General features: G+C 35.5%; 3 protein-coding genes across 8 annotated transcripts in view; 1 reads left to right on the top strand and 2 right to left on the bottom strand.

The window, feature by feature from the left end:
* Positions 1–380: 380 nt before the first annotated feature.
* Positions 381–7,947, bottom strand: LOC128996822 (adenosine kinase-like). The gene is made up of 3 exons (XM_054422308.1): positions 7,730–7,947; positions 6,219–6,389; positions 381–1,249 (listed from the first exon to the last, which is right to left on the bottom strand). Exons 1-3 carry the CDS (start codon positions 7,912–7,914, stop codon positions 520–522), a joined length of 1,086 nt encoding a protein of 361 aa, XP_054278283.1. The 5' UTR covers positions 7,915–7,947; the 3' UTR covers positions 381–519.
* A 1,408-nt stretch (positions 7,948–9,355) lies between these two features.
* LOC128996808 (DNA replication complex GINS protein PSF3-like) lies at positions 9,356–20,317 on the top strand. Its single transcript, XM_054422288.1, has 6 exons — positions 9,356–9,660; positions 11,711–11,855; positions 14,510–14,639; positions 16,382–16,477; positions 16,969–17,100; positions 19,647–20,317. The coding sequence occupies exons 1-5, from the start codon at positions 9,555–9,557 to the stop codon at positions 17,098–17,100; spliced, it is 609 nt and encodes a 202-aa protein (XP_054278263.1). The 5' UTR covers positions 9,356–9,554; the 3' UTR covers positions 19,647–20,317.
* Positions 20,318–20,951: 634 nt separating this feature from the next.
* LOC128996129 (hepatocyte nuclear factor 4-gamma-like) overlaps positions 20,952–22,553 on the bottom strand; it is a 48,222-nt gene continuing 46,620 nt past the window's right edge. For all 6 annotated transcript variants that reach the window (XM_054421249.1, XM_054421248.1, XM_054421252.1 and 3 more), the window contains one exon: positions 20,952–22,148. In XM_054421249.1, coding sequence (XP_054277224.1) covers positions 22,116–22,148 — 33 coding nt within the window. In that variant the 3' untranslated portion in view covers positions 20,952–22,115. The remainder of the gene's footprint in view (positions 22,149–22,553) is intronic.

The raw sequence follows: 22,553 nt of genomic DNA, 5'->3' as shown, positions 1-22,553 counted from the left end.
TTCACTCACACTATAGTGGCGGTCCCATTGCCCCCGCCGCGGAAACTTGCCAAAATTCAAAAATCCCAGGCTGAGTTTCAAGCATTTTGCTTCTTATAAGGTTTGTTGTGTTGTTGGTTTTACAGATATAAAGTCAATGGTTTTACTTATGGAAATTGATATGTTATTACTGGGTACTAGTAATACATATTTTGCAAAGTTTCGTGACTTAGGGAGTTATTTCCAGGTAGAGGGGTATTTTTACCTACAATAACTGGACTACAATGGTTAATTGACTCACTGAAGCCTAATCTACTTTTGACTTCATTTAAGTTCACTACTTTTAACTTCATCTACAAACACTATTTAGGAATAAAAAGTGTACACTACAAGTTTTTAAATTTTTAACCAACAACTTTATTTTTGTGTAACAACATTTTATAAATAATATAAATAAAGAGACATTATCACAGAAAGGTTGCAGAAAACTAACCCAATTAAAGCTCTTAATTCAGACTATGGCATTTCAAGACGAGTATATCATTTGTCACCTAAATAAACCCCAACTTCTTGAATAACCTTATGAGCTGTGGCACATCCAAACGCAAGACATTCTGTCAAGGATTTGCCTTGAATCAAAGCCAACAAAAACGCAGCAGCAAATGAGTCGCCCGCCCCTGTGGTGTCTTTTATAAGTGAAACGTCCAATGTCGGCACAGCAAACTCCATAATCTCCCCATCTCCAAACACACAGTACACTGGTGCTTTCCCTCGAGTCATGACTAACACTTTATTCAGATCATTCACCCCTTCCACCTTAAACTTATGACTAGGAATATTTTGTTTCTTTAGGAACAAAAATGTTTCCATGGCAAGATCCTTCAAAGTATCACAACTTAAGTTAATTATTTTTCCTAAAGCTTTGAACTCGGAATCATTCCCTATTACTATATCGGCTAAAACGACAGTCGCTAACAATTTCTCCGAGTGAGCTTCAGCTACATACGCGCCACTGATGTTGAACGCGACAATGACACCTTTAGATTTACATATTTTTATGACTTCGAGAGCAACATCTAAACTATGAGTGATAAAAAACCCTTCGATGTATACTATAACCACTTCTTCTAGGATTTTGAGATTTTCGCTCGTCTCAAAGTCTTCCCTGCGATAGACTTCTGCTGCCCCGAGGTGAGCCACAAGGGATCGCTTATCTCCATGTATCAATGCGGCCACTTTTCCAGTAGAGTACGCAGGGTGTTTTGTATATCTGTAATTAAAGGAGAAATTCTTTAGGGAGAAAAACAAGTGTTGTAATCTATTGATAGGGGTAAAAAACTGTAAGAACTTTATTTGTATTGGATTAGGTATTCACTTAGAAATTAAAATGTAGTCTAGTTGATAAATTATTCTAACAAATATTGTGGGTCTTATGGGGCTTGAAAGTGGTCATTTTGTCAAATCTTAGTACAATCCTGGCTGAACCATAGGCCTGACAACAACCATTTGGGCATTATCTAAGGCATAATTGAACAGTACAAACATAAATCCAGAACATAGATCCAGAATTGTTTAATTGTCGCTACGCCACTGGATCCTTGTAATGAAACATGTTAGTCCCAGTGTTTGATTTATAAAAAGTGAGGTGCCGGAACTGTAACCTATTTATAATGTGATTAGTACATATTTTTATCTTTCCGAAAGAGAGGTACCAGAACGCCGTTCTACTGCGTTCCGACGCAAATCAAGCACTGTCTAATCCTGATAGAGAAAGGTAGGGAGTTTTACCCACTTAGTTGAGAATTATTAGAGATCGCACATACATTGAACAATTTGTTTCAGAGTTGACAAAAGCCAAATAATGATTGACAGAATTTAATTTGGGCATTCATAATCTAGGAAGGTCTCTGCCCTAACCATAACATCAAATCTTTAATAAATTAGTAGCCTATACACAATATTCATACCTAGCCCAAAATAATTCAGTGCATAAAGTTTATGAGACTTTGAATACCCTAAAAACAGTTAAAGTGTTTGCTACCTGTTGTGAATAACTGAACCTTTTTAGAAAATAAGGCTTTAATAAACTTAAATTGTTACATAGTTGTCAAGGTAAACAAATCTCTAATACAAAAACAAGTAAATAAATACTTCAGCTGATTACTAAAAACAGTAATTCATAACATTCTCCCCCTCAAAATTTAAACAATGTAATCAGCGAGGTAACTTGGTGGTTTTCTTGATCTTTTCGGCCTTTCTAGAGGTTGGTCTTGTTCAGGAATGAAGTTCGGTTGATAATCATCATTTGCTTGATACTCATGGTCTTGGATATCAAATGGAGTGACATTCTGTTCTGGATTGACATTTGGATCTGGATTAATGCTCGGCTCTGGAATGACATGTGGTTGTGATTCATCTGTCACCAGTTGAGGATTTTCTTTTAGCGTTGGAAGGACTTGGTCTTCTAGTAGACTTACATCCCCCCTTGGAGAAAGGTGCTTGAGGGATACAGTTGACTTTCTTCCATCATTGTGTTTAACCAAGGCATAATGAGGGTTAGCATCCATCAGCTCTACTTCCTCAACTAAAGGATCAAATTTTGATGGCCGAACATTTCTTTTTAAGAATATCGGTCCTGGTTTCATGAGCCAAGCTGGCAGTGAGGTGCCATTGAGGGATCGCCGAGGGTGAATGAAAAACCTTTCATGTGGCGTACTGTTAGTCGAAGTGCACAAAAGAGATCTTATGGAGTGCAATGCATCATTGAGTACAACTTCCCATTGTTCTACCTTTAGTGACCTGGACTTCAGAGCTAACAAGATTGCTTTCCACAATGTTCCATTGAACTTTTCAACTTGGCCATTCCCTGCCGGAATATATGGAGTCGTTTGACTGGTGGCTATTCCTCTTTCATGAAGGTAGTCTCTGAGTTCTTTTGAAAGAAAAGATGTCCCTCTGTCTGAATGAATGTAGTTTGGCATTCCAAATATTGAAAATAGATTTTCTAAACAGCGAACTACTGTGCTTGAGGACATATCACTGCAGGGATATGCGAAAGGGAAGCGTGAATATTCATCGATTATAGTCAATAGATATCGATTACGTGTGCAAGATGGCAAAGGACCCTTAAAATCTACATTTAGTCGCTCAAAAGGTTTTGTGGCCTTGATAAGGTGAGCATTTGTAGTTTTGTAGAAACGAGGTTTAATCTCTGCACACATTGGGCATTTGTTTGTCATTGTTTTAACATCCTCAACTGAGTAAGGGAGGTTTTTACTTTTTACCCAGTGGTACATCCTAGTGATACCAGGGTGGCAGAGTGATTGGTGAAGTGCAAAAAGCTTGTCATCACAATTTATGTTTGTGACAGCTCCACAAACGCGTGAAAATGCATCTGCGGTGACGTTTTCTTTTCCTGGTCTGTACTGTATGTCAAAAGAATAAGGTGACAGCTCAAGACGCCATCTAGTGATTTTCTCATTCTTTATTTTACTAGTATGCCGACTGTTGAACACAAACGACAAAGCCTGTTGATCGGTGATTAATAGAAAATGTCGCCCAATGAGGAAATGTCTCCACTTCTTTAGAGATTCGACTATGGCTAGGGCTTCCTTCTCAATAGAGGAATGACGTTTTTCACAATCGGTCAATGTTTTTGAAAAGAAAGCGACAGGTCTACCCTTTTGACTTAAGGTGGCAGCGATAGCAAAGTCAGATGCATCTGTTTCCACAACTAATGGAGAAAGATCATCAATCACGGTAAGTATTGATTTTCCTATGTCTTGTTTAATTTCCTGAAAAGCCAAAGCTGGCAAAGATGAGGGCAATATAGGAAAAGATTTGCAATCAATCAGAGGCCGAATCTTGTTTGAGAACTTGGGAACCCACTTTGAGTAGTGAGAAAATATTCCTAATGCACGTTTTAATTGAGATGCATTAACTGGCAATGGCAAATCTAACAAGGGTTTCAGACGCTCTGGATCTGCTTGCATAGACTGGTAGCAAATTTGATATCCTAGGATTGATATTATGTCTTGAGAAAATTTACTCTTCTCATTGTTTAGAGTAATATTATATTTCTTAGCTACCTTTAAGAATTTATTCAGCCTTTCATCATGTTCTGACTGAGTTTTTCCGGCTAGGGTTATGTCATCAATGAAAGCCCACACCCCTTCTAGTTCTTCAGTAGAAATAATCTTATCAATCGTGCGCTGAAAAGCAGACACACCATTTGTCACACCAAATGGAACCCTACAGAACTGATAAAGTTTTCCTGCTGCCTCAAATGCTGTGAAGCATTTTTCATGTTCCGATATTGGTATTTGATGGTAAGCCTCCTTTTCTGTAGTACTGAATACTTTATTTTCTGCTATTTTACTAGCTATGTTTTCAATATTAGGCAAGGGGTAGGCATCTAATAGGGTAAACTTATTTATAGTTTGACTATAATCTATTACTAATCGCTTTTTATGAGATGAGCTTTTGGTAACAAGCACTTGTGCACGCCAGGGAGATGAACTTTCTTCAATTATACCACTTTGAAGGAGTTTTTGCACTTCAGAGTTGATGAACTTTTCATCATCATTAGAATACCTACGAGACTTAGTTGCAATGGGCTTGCAGTCAGGTGATAGATTATGAAAAAGGTATGGTGGTTCCACAGAAGCACAGGCAACATTACAAATGGACAGAGGTAACTTATCTCCTCCAAAATCTAGGTTCACTGAAGAATGCAGTTTCATTATATCATGACCAACCAATATGTCAGTGCACAGATTGTCAATAACAAACAGTTGTACTATCTCATAGTTATGGTCAGAGAACTCTAAGTTCACATTAACATAACCTTTGATGGGTGACTTTAGGTTTGTGGAAGCCATAGATACCTGTTTCCGTTCTGGAATTACATGAAAACCATTTTCAATTACCACAGCTCGGTTTATAAAACTAGGCCTATCGGTACTTCCAGTATCAACCAAAACTTCAACAGGTATTTTATTTGCATAACCCCGCACAACTGCTTTTGACAGTCCATTGGAGGCAGCTGCACATGAAAGCGTGGTTACTACCAAAGAAGAGGCATTAAAGGTCTTACCTTGAGTTTTCATCAACCTGCATACCTTCACAAAATGTCCCCTTTTCTTACAACCAGAGCAAGTAGCATCTTTGGCAGGACAGTCGTTTCGAGTAAAATGACGCCGGCCACCGCAGTAGAAACACTTCTATTTAAAGTTTTTTGCTACAGAAGCTGAAGTAGGAGACTCTTCAGGATCTATATTTTCATCCAGTTGATCTGGTAGTGTTGATGAAGTGTTGCAATATGTGACTTCAATTTGGTTGGAAGATCCATATGCTTCACAGCTCTTCTGTGCAGACTCAAGTGAACGTGAAATGTCCTCAGCTTCTTTTAATGTCAAGGACGATTTTTCTAGTAGTCTTTGTCGAATATGGGGGTTCATAATTCCACTTATAAAGGCATCTCTAACGGCTTCATCTCGATAAGTATTTCCATCTATGGCACGAAAATTGCAATCCTTACTTAGAAGTTTAAGTTCTTGTAGATACTTGTCTATGTTTTCTTCTTTCTTCTGCTTGCGGTTTGCTAGCATGTGTCGAGCATAAATTTCATTCTTCTTAGGATTATAAATAGTTTGCAAAATTTCAACTGCTGACTTAAACGTGGAACATTCAGAAATATACTCGTAGACATTGTAAGAAAGAAAATTAATCAACACGTTAAGTTTCCTCTCTTCAGTAACTGCTGAGTCAGATATGAAATTTTCAAGTGTCCTGAACCAGTGTTTGAATGCTCTACTTGCAGAAGGATTTTCAGGATTAATATCAAACCTGTCTGGTTTTAAAAGTTTTTCCATTTTAATTTTGATTATTTAATTATCTTAATAAATTTAAGTTTATTAAATTTGTTGTGAATAACTGAACCTTTTTAGAAAATAAGGCTTTAATAAACTTAAATTGTTACATAGTTGTCAAGGTAAACAAATCTCTAATACAAACAACAAGTAAATAAATACTTCAGCTGATTACTAAAAACAGTAATTCATAACACTACCTACATAGAAAGAACAATTTTAATTTGCTATAAAGATAAAAGTGTCTCAAAAAACAGCAAGCGCAATTTCTTCGTGATCATCCAGGAATGCAGAAATGCAAGTACAGGTAAGTTAATACATTGTGTTAAAATTATAAATCATTAGTAAAATTTGAGTTGTATGACAAACCTGGTTTCTACTCCACACTTTTTTACTTCTGATTCCAACAACCCGCCATCACTGTCATTTCCCAGGCCTCCAAAGAACACACAAAACTGAGGCTGTTTCACGAGAGCTTGAACGATTCTCAGGGTGTTCTGTACACACCCTCCAGGGCTTTTCCTCACTTCATGGTTCTCCCTGAAACAGTATAAAAGACTATAGCTTTAAATGGAGTGGCTAACAGTACCGCACACTGCCCCATCAATTGATGATGGAGACAAGGATGTTTAGGTGCGGGGCAGAGAGATGCTTACTCAGTACCTTCCCTCCATTCGAGAGATTTCTGAGGAAGCAGAAGTTGTCCACCGCTAATCAATATAAAGTTTTAAATATCAATTTTTTTTATAAAAGGGTTCTTTTTTGCTTTATGCTCTCCATCCAACAACTAACAACAAGGGTACGGTAGGTATGGTTTGATCTCTTTATGTAGTTCTCTTTTCTCCAACACCAATGTCAAACTGTCAGAGAGCTTCAGAAAGAACTTAGTATCCAACCCATCCCCTTTATCTTATCTAACGGCTTTGACTATTACAGTAGAGTCCAGCAAACTCTGCGTAATGTGGACTGGAAGGGTGCCGAGTTTGTGAAATGCCGGGTTATCGGGAACTAGGGTTACAAATAAAAACAATAACATTTTTAAGCCTTTTACCTGCCTTCTTACTTTATGTTTAGAAAACAAGTCAGTATTAAGTCATCAGATATATGGTACAACGAATCCTTTTTACGAGTTGCGAATAATTTGACTTGAGCTGGCTTGAGTCTATGTGGAATTTGGACTCAAAAAATCACTAATTTTCTGAGCCAGGTAATGGCCGAGTTATCCAGACTGCCGGTTATCGAGTGCCGAGTTTGCGGGACTCTACTGTAATACAACAACTAGACGTTTGCCCCATGTTAAAGATGTAGCCAGGTTTTTAATAAAATTTGTCTTAGTTGATGTGAGCCACCTACAGAACACGCTGATCTAAATTACTGATTTCTGCCGATTACATTATGGTTTTTACCAAGTTAACGGTTAAAGCAATCAATAACTAAGATAAAGATCGGTTATCAAAGTACCAGAATCAAGAATGTTAACTTAATTTGGAATCTCCTTGTCACTAATTTTATTTAGGGAGGTATTCTAAACTTAAATAAAATCATTGGGTTGCATAAATCAGCCTCAAATATTGACTGTAAAAATGTCCATATCATCATCATCCATAGTGTAGCCAAGATTCCAATACATAGTTACTCAATAGAAGAAATAGGCTAATAGACTTTAAGTCCTACACTCATTCGAATGAAAAATATCGATCGATATATCGATTGTTTCATTCGATATATCGTGTGTTTAGTTAGGTAAGGTTAACCTAACCTAACTAACCAAACGATATCTCAAATTAAACAATCGAGTATTTTCGTTCGGATGAGTGTAGGACCCAAAGATATTTTCGTTCGGATGAGTGTAGGACCTAAAGTAAAGTGCAGCCTTTTACCTGTCCAGAAACTTCAACATTTCAGAAATATCATGTTCATTAACCTCACATTGCCCATCAGGTTTGAGGTTAAACTTTTCTAGAATTTCATCAGATTTAATCAATGCTGAAATATCAACTAGAGGATTACCAAAACCTGCAAATACATGCTTTTTATAAAATAAATCTTGGTTTAAATAATGCATGTTTTATCATTATTGTATATACAGGGAAATAGAATAGTTACAATAATTATTCACAACTAACCTAGCACACACAACACAATGAGTCAAACAAATAACAAATACAAAGCAGACGATGTGCAATAACAACAGCGGTGGGGCACACGGGAGGGTAACATAGTGTCAGCGTTCGCCGCTAGAACTGCTAATTTGAAAAAACTGAAATTATTTGTTTTTTTTAATTTTTAGTTATAAAATTAACTTTTTAATTATAAAATATTGTTTTAAAATTATAAAATTAATATTTAATTTTTAAAATTAAACTGTCATAACATAACCTAACCAACCAGACTTGCTGATAATATAAAAACTATATAATATAAAAATCTAATTAATGATTACTTCTAATTTTTAATTAATTATAAAATTTATTTTATAAAATTAAACTGTCATAACCTAACCTAACCAACCAAACTTGCTGATATGAAAAATTTGTTGATAAAAAGTTAGTGCTGCCAGCGGGATTCGAACCCGGGATCTCCTGAACATGAATCCGAAGCGCTACCAACTATGCCACGAACGCCGCTGAAAACACATCGTTTCGTTACGGTAATCGTGTTGCCTCAAGAGAAGACATTAGCTACTAGAGATATGACGTCATTACACCTTTAGCCTTAGTCCCTTCCGTGTGCCCATTCCATAACAACAGTGGGAATAACAAAAAAAAGAACAAAGAAAAGAAGTCGTGTAGCTGGTTTGACCAACCTAAGAAACCTATTTTATAAATAAAATAATGGTGTATTATTGTATATTAAATATGTTTACTTTTCGAAAAGTTCAAACTCAATTTTGATCAAAGTTTGAACCCTCCATATTTTATGTTAAGTAGATACACAAATGTTTCCTCGAATAAACATGTTTTACAATATTCATTATTTCCGTTATTCATTCATCAAATTCATTTATATTAATTTGCATTTATAGAAGGTAAACAGTACATTACCCTAAACACCATCATAAATTTGTTTTTAAATAGGAAATAAAAAATTTAAAATTCCTTGAAGAGTAATAGTTTTAAGGACTTTCAAAAATAGCTTAATTTCCACCTCTGACCTGGAGAACTTTAAGTTGTGAAGTTGTCAACAGTAATTTAACCAACAATTAGCTGAAAAATAACCTAGTAAAGTAAAAAGATTTACATGAAAGAAAATATTTGACCTTCCGAAATTTCGTCGTAAACTGCCTTGTATTTGTTTGAATAATTTTTCAATTTATGCTTTGAATAATTTCCGTTATGTTGGTAATAGGGTAGTTGTCAGCTGAAGTAGCATTTTGGCGGGTTTTGAGAAACTAAAACTTTCTGTCTGCCTCGCCTGCTGCAGTCTGCAACTCTAGGTACATTATTTTTTTTTGTTTTTTACCATTTCACGTTGTCAAAACTCGAAATAGGTAGGCCTACCGTTCTTCTGTTATGTTATGTTGTTATGTCGTAAATTCTGATCTGAAGTGTTGTTTCTTGTTTCGTTGTTTGTTGTTTGTTGATGCCGTTGACGAATTCTGCTTTTTTACTTTTTAGTTTACACCTCCAGTCTGAATTGTTCACATTCAAGTTAAGGTAGTTCGTGATAAAAATTGTTAGTTTTTTTGGAAGGGTAAACTTCATAATGATCAACTTGTACAGATACAAATCTCATTATTTTTCAATTGAAAATATTTTGGCCTCTCAAGAAAGGGTTCCTTGTAAATTTACAAAGAAGATTTTAAACATGGGTAAGTAGGTAGTTCATTAATATGATGTAGGTAAAACAATGTAGTTCTAGTGTGTAACTTATTTAGACTGTTCCTACAAACAGTCTATAGCCAATAAGTTAGCGTCTCAGATTTCACTCCAATAGGAATGGATTTGATATCCAGCTCACCCACAAATCATATGGGTATTGACCGATTCCCTAAAAAGCGTAGACAGTGAAGCCTAGTTTACATGGGTCGAGTACGGTGGGCAAGTCAGTGTGAGAGTTGCCACTCACTTGATGTAGACAGGCAGGTGAGTCGAGTACCGGTAACGGGCGAGTTGGTAAAAAGAGGTAGGCCTAGGCTAAGTTGAGAGTGAGTCCAGTGTAGGAAGTAGAAAACCGAGTTGCTCAGCCCAGTAATTATCCCCACCACCACAATTTACACGTGAAACATCGGTGTACTGCTGTCAAGTGAGTCCAGCGACCAAAAAATTAAATTCATATTTTTTATTCTGGGGTCGCTGAGTGAGTCAGTATTTAGTTCAGTTCAAACTTCAGAGCTGCCCTACTCACTCGACACTCAATGGTTCAGTTGAACTGTTTAACTGGAACAGTTGACCCTGTGTTCTGTGTTGAATTTTGCATTGTCTTACTGTGCGTGAATCTATTCTTATAAAATCCGGTTTTAAAAATCTTTGTACAACTAAAGATTTGAGGTTCTACTGGACCGATTTTATTAATCAATGGGTAGTAAGAAAGCTCACTCCCTAAACATATACCGTACGGTGTACCGTAACATATATCGTAACAGTGTTTTCACATTTTTTATTTGGAGGCAACTTTTGGCTGCATTTATTGAGTATTTCCAAGAAATGCATTACAGGAATTTTGTAGCAAATTGTATTCTCTTTGACGTGCCATTAAACTCAAACAACATTTTAACACGTAAGCTACGGTAACCGGAATGCCCTACACTACACCATAGAGAAGTAATAAAAATTACTTCTCTATGCCTACAATGTCCCTGTCAGAAATAGGGATGCGTGTGGACAGTCTAGTCGAGTATTCGGCGAGTTGAACAAATCAGCAACTGGGCCAAACAACTCGCCTTCTAACTTACACTCGACTCGTGTATACCAGGCTTGACAATTATTCAAATTCATTATTTCAGCAAACTTGTCTGGTTGGATGGATGGTTTACAGGGATGGGAAACCATTGCCTAGAACTGTCCCTAGTTTGACTATCTAGTCTTACATATAACGCCAAATGCTGAAAAAGTATGTGGACATTTTTTAGCATAAAGAAGGACATTGCTTCCATTTTTATTGTATCAGTTATGTAGGCCTACTTTGTTTGTCATTCAGAGGGGATTTGTACTTCTGCTCAAACAGAATATGGTTTAGGTTTTAAATTTTGTGTATTCAACACCATTGTGAGTCTATCTGAATTGTTGCTCTGACAGCTGCATACAAAAACACCTGTCAGAATTCTCAGTCCTATCAACATATGACTAATAACTTAGCCTACTTTACTTTTAGGGGTTATAAGTTATCAAACAATGTCATAGATGACACACAGACCTACACTCTGGGAATCTAGTGGCGGCCATGTAGCAAGAGTGGTGACACATGGAAGCGGTTCCGTGCTAGGCGCCTCTTAAGCTTCAACACTTTAATAGGGGTCCCGCTAGTACAGTAGCCTACAGGGGTGGGAGGAGGGTAAAATGATGTTTAATCGGCCCCAAGGAAGAGCCGTGTAAAGCTATTTCATTATTTGATTTGTTTGACATATTTTTGTTGTGTTTGTGTGTATGTCTTATCAATGTCAATGATGGATCTAGCCAAATGGGCTTAAATTTAGTGATCCAGAGGCTAAATCACCATGAGTATGGTTAAGTCAAATTTAGACTGATTACAAACACTATGGAGTGGATTCTATGTTACATTTTCAATACACCTAGTCAAACTAAGATGCAAAGAGCTTACACACAAGACACTAGACTTATACAAGATTTACTCATTTCTGCTCTAGTCCCATATTAGTTAAAGAAGCTACAAAATCTAACATACCGGTATGAATTTTTCAGGCCATCTAGATCCCAGTTCGGAGACTAAAGACATGGAGCAAGGAACATCACTAGAGTTGCCTTACTGGATTGTCAAAACGTTGTCTAACAGGGAAGTCAATGTTCTTGAAGTTGAACCTCCAAAAATATTTAAAGAAAATTATAGGTAAGAGTTAGTTATTGAATTAGGCCTAATCATCCTCTTCAGCAACTATATTTAATGTAGGCCTACTAATGATTTTTTTTTGTTTAACACGTTCGCTACTGCAATAGAACAAAATTTGTCATTCACGTGGACCAGCGACGCACATATGCGTCGGCCGGGTTCCACCCATAGACTGCCGTCGCATATTTGCGTCGGGGTTCTAATGTTATTAAAATGCTTATATCTTTGTAATGGTCTATTTGAAGGCACTGAATTCCCTGCAGTGGTCTACAGAGATGTGTGACACACAACTGCGTCGCTTGGGCTACGTACACATGGGAGCGTTGCAACGCGCGTTGTAACGCGCTTCAGATAAGCCTTTGCGTACACATGACAGCGTTGCAACGCGCGTTTGAGCAATTGTCTCATGGAATGTCTCGGCATAGCCATAAAAGTCGAAAATGTAGTTTTTACTAACCTTTCTACTAACTTTTTTGTAAGGGAGTTGCACTATGTATATAAAGAAAGAAAACAAAATCAAAATTCCCCCGTTGCAGCTTAATTTAATATTTCAATTATAAAATATTAAATTAATGATGTTTTTAGAGAATTTCCCATACAGGGAATAAGCTATTTGCCTTTGTGGACATCAAAATGAAAAAAGTAAAGCGATCCCGGGTAATTGTGTCGGAGGAAACTCCCTAAGAACACTTTTTACAAGAAAGTTTAGCTCTATGTTTTTTTCTTTTTTACTCTGTAACCTAATCGAGTATATGAACGTCAGCTTTTAAATAATAAATCATGCTAATTGCTTATTTTAACGAAAGTTAAAGTCTGTCTAGCACCGTGTGAGAGCATTAGGGATCGGTTTTCAACAGAAGAGAACATCCTAATTACCATAAGGTATTGTATAGCCTAATAGAAGTACTCAGTAAACATACATAAAACCTACTCCCCTCTACTCCAAAACGCGCGTTACAACGCTCACATGTGTACGGTCCCATTAGAACCTTCGTAACTCGAGGATGAACCTCTGAGGCGCGCGTTGGCCGAAGCACTGGCGCTGCATGTGTACGCACTCATTTGATTGCTGTGTTTCTAGGACGAGCGTTGCGACGCGCGACACGTAACGCGCGTTGCAACGCTCCCATGTGTACAGGGTCTTGGTCTGTGGATATGATGATTGGTGACGTCATATGATAGTTGGAAAAACTGGTCTTTACTTTTCTGCATCACTGTATGTATGTATGCAGTATGTATGCTGCATTATCCTATGTAGCTTTTATATTTGTTCAGTTATAAACTGTTCTTGATCAATCTGTTTTTTATTTTACTTACTTTCACCTCAAAACACAAAATACCCCCGCCGCAGCAAACCTGCCGATTAAGCGAATTTCCATTTGTCTGTATTGATTTTCAGTTAAATATATTTTAATAACAATAGGTTTAACGAGTACCTAGGTTTGCTGCTACAAGGAAACTAATAAAGTGTGTTTTTGAGTAAAATATTGATAGCTTAGTAGAAAATAAATAAATTTGCCAAGTTTGATCAAAATATATTCATAAACAAGCAAACTACAACATTTGACAATATTCTCCATAAGAATAACATGGGAGTTTTAAATTTACAATTATTTTAATTTTCTCCGTTACTAATAATCGAACAAAAATACTTTCATATACTAAATTATTTGTTTTTTTAAGCTCTTTAAAAAGGTCTAAAGAGAAATTGGGAAATTTGTGTTTTGAGGGTCAAAAGTGAGAAAAACCAATTTTTACCCCATAAAACCCCCCGTAAAGCCCCGTTCCCATGGTCCGATCATGCTGGTTTGCGAACTCATACAAGTTTATCCCGCTTTACACCTTTAAACCAAATTTCATCAAAATCGGACAAAAATTACTCAAGTTATCGCGTTCACGGACGTATATATATATATATATATATATATATATATATATACATATATATATATATATATAAGTCTATATATATATATATATACATATATAACAATTTGAATTAATAGTGTTTTTGGCCTCTGGGGACATCAAAATGAAAAAGTAAATCGGTCCCGGGTCTAGGTCTTACCGTGCCACCTACGGTAATAGCTACTTCCCTATAGGGAAATTCGCTAATTCCCTATAGGGATATTCGCTAAAATGAACTGTCGCATATATGCGACGTTTGGTCTATTTCAAGAAAACTATGATAATTTTCAGTATTGTCTTTGCTGTAGACCGGGTGTCGCAAATATGCGACATTACAAAAGGTTATTAATAATACAAAAAAACAAGAATACATTATTTACAAACAGGATTGTAGCGTATTACAATGTAAATGATCACTGTTTTACAGGTTTTCGTCCGTGGTCTGTGTGTAAGATTCAAACGTATACCTCGGTCTGTGGCAATGACTGCGGCGTCGCATATATGCGACGCTCAGTAGCGAACGTGTTAAATCTCTACAACACTATTTGAAGTTACCAGTAACAGTACTTATTTCAAGAACTTGAAACAATGTCAAATGCATCATCTGTGTATGCCTAATTGCTTAAGGATAAATACAAATCTTGAAAAATTCTCGAATCTTATATGGAAGGGTTTCATTAAAGACCTGTTTTGAATTTGTTTGAAATTAATTGTTGACAAAACTATTAAAGCATTTGATTTCACAGGGACATCTTAAAGGCTGATGCAAATGTTGTGGATCTGCACAAAATGTGCAAGTTTTTCTACCAGTTCGGCAAACTGCTGTCCTACATCGAGACCTGGAATGGGAGAGAAATCCGCAATATGCTTGTGGAGGTAATCCGGTGATTAATGGTTAACTTGAGTATTTCATTTTATGCTGATGCGGTTATGTTTAGTAGTGGACACACTTCAAATCGTTATCATAAGCTCTAACTTGGGCCTGAATAAGTATTTAGCTACACAGTCATTAACTCATATCTGGAATTCATTGGAAATGTTGAACTTATTTTGTTTGTTTTGGTTAATCTATTATCTATTATTGGATGATGTTGGATACCTAACCTAACTCGACCATTTTACAATTATCACCACGCAGGCCTTCATCCTCTGTTGAATGTTTTTTTTTTCATTTTGATGTAAGACATCTCCCCTATTTAAACTGTGTTCGACTTATCTTTCAGTAAATAGGTACCATACAATAAGAGTTTTACTTTGTCAAGGGTATCAATTAAGTAAATATTCTTTTAACGTAGTTCATTGCTGTAAAGATTTTCAAAACCTACAGATGTGGTAAATAACGGAACTCGACCTTCTTTGGCGCATTTATACTATTACTAAAATAAGGATGGGAACAGAAGTCGACCAAATTCCTAGAAAAGGTTGGTTAAATCAACCAGATTCAAAATTCTGGAAGAATAAACTGACCTCTATTTTTGTCCTGCCAGAGGTTGGTTAACCTGAGTAGTCAGAACCGGGACATTTTTGAGATAATGTAATAAATAACATTTCTAATGGTTTTTTTAGCGAATTTCCCATAAAGGGAATAAGCTATTACCGTAGTACTCATGGTAAGACCTGGACGCGGGACCGATTTTTTTTTTCGTTTTGAGGTCCCTAGAGGCCAAAAACACCATCCGTTCAAATTCATATATATATATATATATATATATTTATATATTTATATATATATATATGTGTCCGTCAGCACGATAACTCGAGCAAAAATGATCCGATTTTGACGAAATTTGGTACAAACGTGTAAACGTACGTTTATTCGAACGAGTTCGCGATCCAGCATGATCGGACCATGGGAACGGGGGTTTACGGGGGGTTTTATGGGGTAAAAAAAGGTTTTTCCCATTTTTGACCCAAAAAACATCAAATTTAGCAATTTCTTTCCAAACCATTTTGTAGAGCTTAAAAAAACAAATAATTTAGTATATTGAAGCGTTATTATGCGCCTAATGGTTACAGAGAAAATTCCAAAAAATTGTAAATTTAAAATTCCCATGTTATTCTTATGGAGAATAAGTAAACTGTTGTAGTTTTTGCTTGTTTGTGAACATATTTTGATCAAATTTGGAAAATGTTTTTATTTCTTACTAACTATTCACATTTGACAAAAAACAGTTTTACCCTCCCTGATGCAGCAAACCTAAGTACTTGTTAAACTAGTTCTATTTAAATCTGGAATAAATGTTATATTTTTAAGTAGACATTTCAGTGTAAATCCAATCAGTCAAATGGAAATTCGCTTAGTCTGCAGGTTTGCTGCGGCGGGGGTATTTTTTTATGAGGTGTTGTTCCACAATGTGTCTGTAGGCTACAAACCAAAAATTCATATCCTTTTTTTTATAATGTAAAATTATCACACTCCAGCTGATCTAATTCATCCCTTTCTCTTAACAATGACTTTCTAGTCTACGAAGTGAACACAAACCAGCAATGTACTGAGTGTGGTAAAAAGCACGTTTGTTTGCAAGATGTTTGTCTACAAACAAATCACAGGAGCTTGTTATCTTGTAAAATGACTTGAATTATTTTAATGTAATTGACCGTGGTTTGTTGTGTTGCAGACTTTCCGCAACAGATTCCGTCAGTTGATGGACTGGGCTCAGAACATGTCAGCTGATCAACAAATCCTGGATACATTGGACCATCTTGAGAAACAGGTAATGCATTACAGCAAAACTGGTTTAACCCTGGATAACTACTGTATGCATTTACGACTATGTATTAGTTGCCAAACTTTTGCAATTTAATAACCATACTGTTTCCACACTCTTGAAATTGCTGTTAGGCATTCTTAGTATACATCTAGTCAGTGGCAGATCTAGAACAGTCACAAGGGGGGCAAACCGAGGGGTATGGGGGGTTTGTATATTATTAAAAAAATTTTTATAAACTTAGTCTCCAAAATAACTGTTTTACACCATTCTTTGTTAAAAGTTAGTGTGACAAATTATTTGACGCAATGTGTATGCACTACTGTATTACATGCAGTAAATATAATATATATATATATATGAGGTAATATATATATGTGTGTGTGTGTGTGTGTGTGTGTATGCCCGAGGGGACTGCATCTAGTTGCTTGATTGATTATTCTATAATCCAGCAATTCTGGAGGCTACAAAAATAAATAATTGTTTTTGTTCCGCAGGTGTTAACCCACGCTCGTGAAGCTCAAGCTAGACAAGACAGCTGGTTGGCCTGCGGAGTCAGTATGATCGTAGCAGCAGAAATGATCGTCAACCACAAGAAACGGAAACTGTCAGCCCTTGATCTACGATAGGTTAGATTTTAGAAAGCTTTTAAGTATTTGTAATTGAGTTTTAAAAAGAAGAAGTGTACAGTTTTTTTAGGCTGAAATTATGAGGATATAGCTTTAGTTAGGGTTGTACTAGTTTCAATTAAACATTGTTTGATCTATTGTAATACAAGAAGTCTGAGATGGGTCAGATTAAATGAAAAATCCAAATTTCTCTTGAACTAAACCAAATTTACTAAGGCAATAACCAATCTTATGGGCATATACTGCCCATTGTAACTTTCCACTGTCACGATAAACTGGAAACATTTCTGCTCCTGTGTTAATTGTTGTAACCAGGTTTTAAATACAATATTCTGTGCTGCAGTAATGATATTTTTAAAATTTAACATACTTTTTCCTACAGTTACCTAACAATGTACATGTTCTCTCACTGATTTGAGAAAGCAAAGTGGCCAATTCGCTCATCAGTAAAACAATGTTCACATTGTCTCACTCTAAAAATACTTTGTCTCACTCCAGATTTGCAACGTGAAGGCACAAAATAGTGAGCGCGTAACATGCAGACAAGGCTGTATGCGCGCAAAATACGTTGGCAGCACTGGCTGTAAATCAGCTGGTCAGCTGTTGTACTGTTGTATCATTAAATGTCATATTAAATGTTCACTTCTGTGTAAAAATATGTCACGTTTCTTTACCAATTCATTTGTTTTATGGTAACTGTAGGAAAAATATAATGTGCAACTCGAGTGCAAAGTGCAATTGCTCACTAGTTTCACAAATAACTATTGGATAGTATTGGCCAGAATCTATGAGTTTTTAAAACTTCGAGAATTTTTTTAAAACCTGTATTAATATGGTAAAAAAACATTGTATTTGTATGGATGTAGTCAAGTTATTTAAGAATTTTATGGTACATACATATATATTTTACTAGCAGAGTACCCGTCCTTCGTACGGGGCTTGCATATAAGTATAAAATGCTTATTGCAGTTATGGGACAGGACACGGTTTAAGAAAATTTGGTTCTTTTAATTTATACGGTAGGCTATAGCATAACACATCTACCTTAGCCATAATGTTCTACCACTGCACCTAAACCGTAGGCTGCGTTTACATTGGGGGCACGCTTGGGCAAGTAAAATGGTGGCGTACACTTGGCTAAGCTTGCCCTTTGAAACAAAATTGTAGCAGATTACTGGAAATCAGTGGTATTGTCCAGTCATAGTTACAGTGCTCGCCACTAGTAAGCGCACGCTGGGACTAGCTTGACCTCTCAAATCTCGAAACAAATAAATTTGTTTTTGAAGCAAGCGTGCTTCAGTTTGAAGCAAGTTCACTGACAAAGTAGCATAGGTTGTGTATCTGAAAACTGTTGTTTTTTATACTTAAGTGTTGTTATAAGTTGTTCAATTGTTCAAGATGGATACAAAGGCATTGATTGATACAGTTCTTCTTTTATAACTTTTTTATAGTTACAGCAGTATCATTGCTGTACGCTATTTGCAAATGAATTTTAACTTGTCAATCAAAATATATTGAATTTTTTTTCTATCAAAATAGACCTGTAATAATGCTATGATGAAAAAGAATTAAGCTTATCTAGGCTTATTAAAATTATACTGTTTTATTCAGTATGGTTATGTTTTTATAAAATAATTATTTATACAAACATTACATCGACTCCTACAGTTTCTCGTTCCCCCCAACTTGTTTGGAGTCTAATATAATACAAATTTAACTCCATTTTCAAGCACAATGTCCGCATCATCTGACATCTCAATTTTGACTGATTTGTGATGTAGGTAGTTGAAACAGCTGATAAAATTCTGTAATTCCTTTAACATATGATTACTCTTAAGGTTAACATGGGAAACTCCAGAACCACTGGGGCGGAGCCTGAAAGGATTTTTGAGATAAGAATATGCCTATAAGTTAATCGGGAATGTGAGCTATCATTAAACCAAATTTCAACCCTGTCCCTGTCGGCTTAGTATTTTTTGCGTTTACTTGTCACAAACATCCATCCAGTAGTATAGTAGGATTGAATTCAGTTTTTAAAATGTTTGGAGTTTTACTTTTCAGGAATATTTGGTTTGTTAGTAGTTTGCATTTTGTATGAAGCCATGTTCATTGTAACTCTTTTTCTTTCCTATTTTTTTATTTTTATTTTTTATTGGCATGCAAGTAGACTTTTCATCCTACTAATTGCTGAGTCTGAAGCAATTATTGTTTGTTTGATGTAAGGTAATATCTAGAATGTGTTTATGTCGACCAAGTGCTTTCTTAAAGGTATGGTATACTCTGTCGGTGATAATACCTGGAGACAAGCGATAGTTTACAAATACTTTATACTTTTTTATACTTTTCAATGAAATGGCGACCACACAAAGTAGGTATTTTAATCTTGTAGTCTTGTTAGTGACTAAGGCCGACTTATTCCTTAGACACAGCTGTTAATTAATAGCCCATACAGCTAATGGTAACTAAGGGACCTACAGTTTATAGTGGAATCCGAACCACATTTTTGCCTTGGTATATACGAATTCCCGAATTGGTCTAATTTTCAGGATACTACTGCGGATAGTCGTAGTACTCACTCGTGCGGACGTTAATCCACACCAGGGAATATCACATCCACAGTGCATGCCTATAAATATCCACAATTTGTAACCTCCGTAATATTACACTGGGTGAGTTTTTGAGCCGGACGTAAACACTTTTTACATCTGTCGATCAGAAAAATACCTGAAAATAAAATTGTCTTCTGCTGATTGATAAGAATGGCAAATCTGCAGAAGAATATTTTAATTTTATAGTATGAGCCTTATAATTCTCAACAGGCAATTTAAAAATATAAATATGCAAATTGTGAAGAAAATGATTGTTATTAAGTTGGTAAAACAGAAAAAAATGAGTAATCGTTTTTGTCAAAAACCCTACTAATTTCTGGTTTTATTTGAAGTTTTCCTAAAGCTTTTTTAGTTTTCAAAGCTGTATGGCCCATCATGAATTTATCGGTTGTACGTTTTCTTTGGTCTCAAAAGCTCGCTTGCTATCCATTAACTCAAGTGTTATGAAACCGATACTTTTGTTTAAAAAACATTTATATACATTATAATTTAAGAACAGATTATACTGATTAAATCACTGAAAATAAATAAATAACAAATTTAAAAATTTAATTGACTTGAAAATGTTTTCAAACACTCACTTGTTAGGCTATGTTTAACTGTTTATAATTGCTGTGATAAAATTATGTCCATTTAATAAAAGGAAATATTTTTATATATTAGCCTACTGTTATTATTTCCTGTTTAAGCTCATCCAAATGTAATACATAACAAATTAAAAAAAATGTTGAATGGGATGTAAAAGAAAGGCAGCATAACTTCATAAGCTATTACTCACCTAGTATATATGAAGGTAATGCAGATTGTCTGACAAAAACTTGTTCTAAATAAACAAAAATTCACATCCTATGTCCTGATGAAGACTTCCTACGAGAGTCAAAACCAGGTAGCCTGTGTGGACAGACTATAAGAGTGGTTCCAGCAGTTAAAAGTATAAGCATAAACAAAATCTTTTCTTCATAAGAAATACATTGAGATTTTGAGTGCCTGTGGGGCAAAGTCCGAGGACTTTTATGACAGGAATTGGTGAAAAAGGGCATCTACACAAACAATACTTCATTTTGACACATCGTTTGTAAAAATCCGTCCAATATTAACGGAGGAGTAGTGTTTCGTAGAAATCGCCTTCACGTATTATATATAAGGATTTAAACCACTATTATATTATTCTTTTCACTCACTACCCATGTTTATATGGGGTTGATTAGTTTAGATTAGGATATCAATAAATAATACACGAAACAATGTTCAATATATTTATTACATCGAGTATCAGAACATTAACATAAAAAATCAACTATCTACAAATATTTATTGAGCTAATTTAAAACAAATTAAACTTTGACAAAGACACAAATAAAAACCTTAAAGAGTTGACAATAATCGACTTGCCTTTAGACCCTGTTTTACTCAACTACAATATTCACTATTATTGTAGTTCCAAGAGTTTGTGAAGCAAAGGCATAGTGGTGAATTGAGAATAGACACTTGTACAAAACGTACTACAAAGATTACAGTTACACAAGGCACTTAGAAATATAAACAACACTATGATTTCATGGATGGATGAAATAATTTGTATTGCGTCAGAAATTGTAAAATCAATCGGAACTTTGGAACAAAATTAATCAAATTACAATTGAATAATGTTACAGTATTTATTTTATATAATGGAACATAATTCTAATTCCCTTTTTGTGATAAGTCAATAAAAAACTTTTTTAAAGAATAAAGTAAACTAATGTTGTCGACAAACTGCATTAGCTGCAGTTAATAAATAATCTTTAAAATCAACATCGATTTTGAAAAAAGTCTACATCATCTTTGGCTTAGAGTAACAAACATGTCGTTTACGTGTTTATAAACCAAACCGATCTAGAAAACTTGACCAGGTTTACTCCACACTTAATAAAAGTAATACTATTTTTATCACAGTACAAATAAACATAAAAATGCAATCTCTATTGTTTTCAAACGGCAGCCGTTAAAAAAAATATACTAAATATCTTACATAGCCATAAGCTTTAACGGCCACCATTTCAATACAACGAGACCATATTGACTATTTACGAATCAAATTCTGTGTAGTAAATCTGTTCAGAGCGTTCTAGACCGAGTTGAATCTGATGAAACACTTACACATGTTACTAAATACTGTTAGAAATAAAGTTTAAACTAAGAAATTCCCTGCACGATGACTGTGATACAACTCGAGTCTGCGAGTGACCCGACGAGTTTAACTAACTTTTACAATCTTTCCGGCCCCGAAGTTGTGACACAAACATATCTGGCTTTTACTGCAAAAATAAATAAATTATTTCTTCTATAACGAAATAAACACTCTAAGTAAATAATATGTAAATCCTTAAAGTAACCCTAGGGATAGTTCCGTTGAAGGTCAATAAGTCAATAGGTCGAGTCCCCCTCCAAACTGGGCTCCTGTCAACCACACAAGTAAGTTTACTGGTAGTTAATTAGTAACATCAACAAAACTTAATCAATAGTAATTACTATCATTATCATTACTATTATTACTTATGATACTGAATGTCAGAACCAGTGCTAGCTCTCAGAGCTTAGGTCGTGTTGACCTGACCTGAAAAAATATGACAAACAATCCCAGGTCTGTGTCCAACAGAGTGGAAGAGGTGTTTTTAGTGAGTAGTCTGAGCAATTCAGAAGTCTAACACTACAGGTTGGCAACCTGTGTGTTTGAAAGCATTTTCCCTCCTCCCTTCAAAGAGAAACTACTGTACTTTTGAAATAGCATTACCGCCAGATGTACATTTTAAGTATTGTTTCCAGATGGGTGTTAATTGTGTGAGATGATGTGTGTAGCTTTGT

Source organism: Macrosteles quadrilineatus, unplaced genomic scaffold (genome assembly GCF_028750875.1).
Source record: "Macrosteles quadrilineatus isolate MER2022 unplaced genomic scaffold, UCM_ALF_1.0 Scaffold_6__1_contigs__length_79288215, whole genome shotgun sequence".
Lineage (NCBI taxonomy): Eukaryota > Metazoa > Arthropoda > Insecta > Hemiptera > Cicadellidae > Macrosteles > Macrosteles quadrilineatus.
The sequence above is the reverse complement of the archived record's forward strand: the minus strand, read 5'-3'. Positions and strand labels throughout refer to the sequence as shown.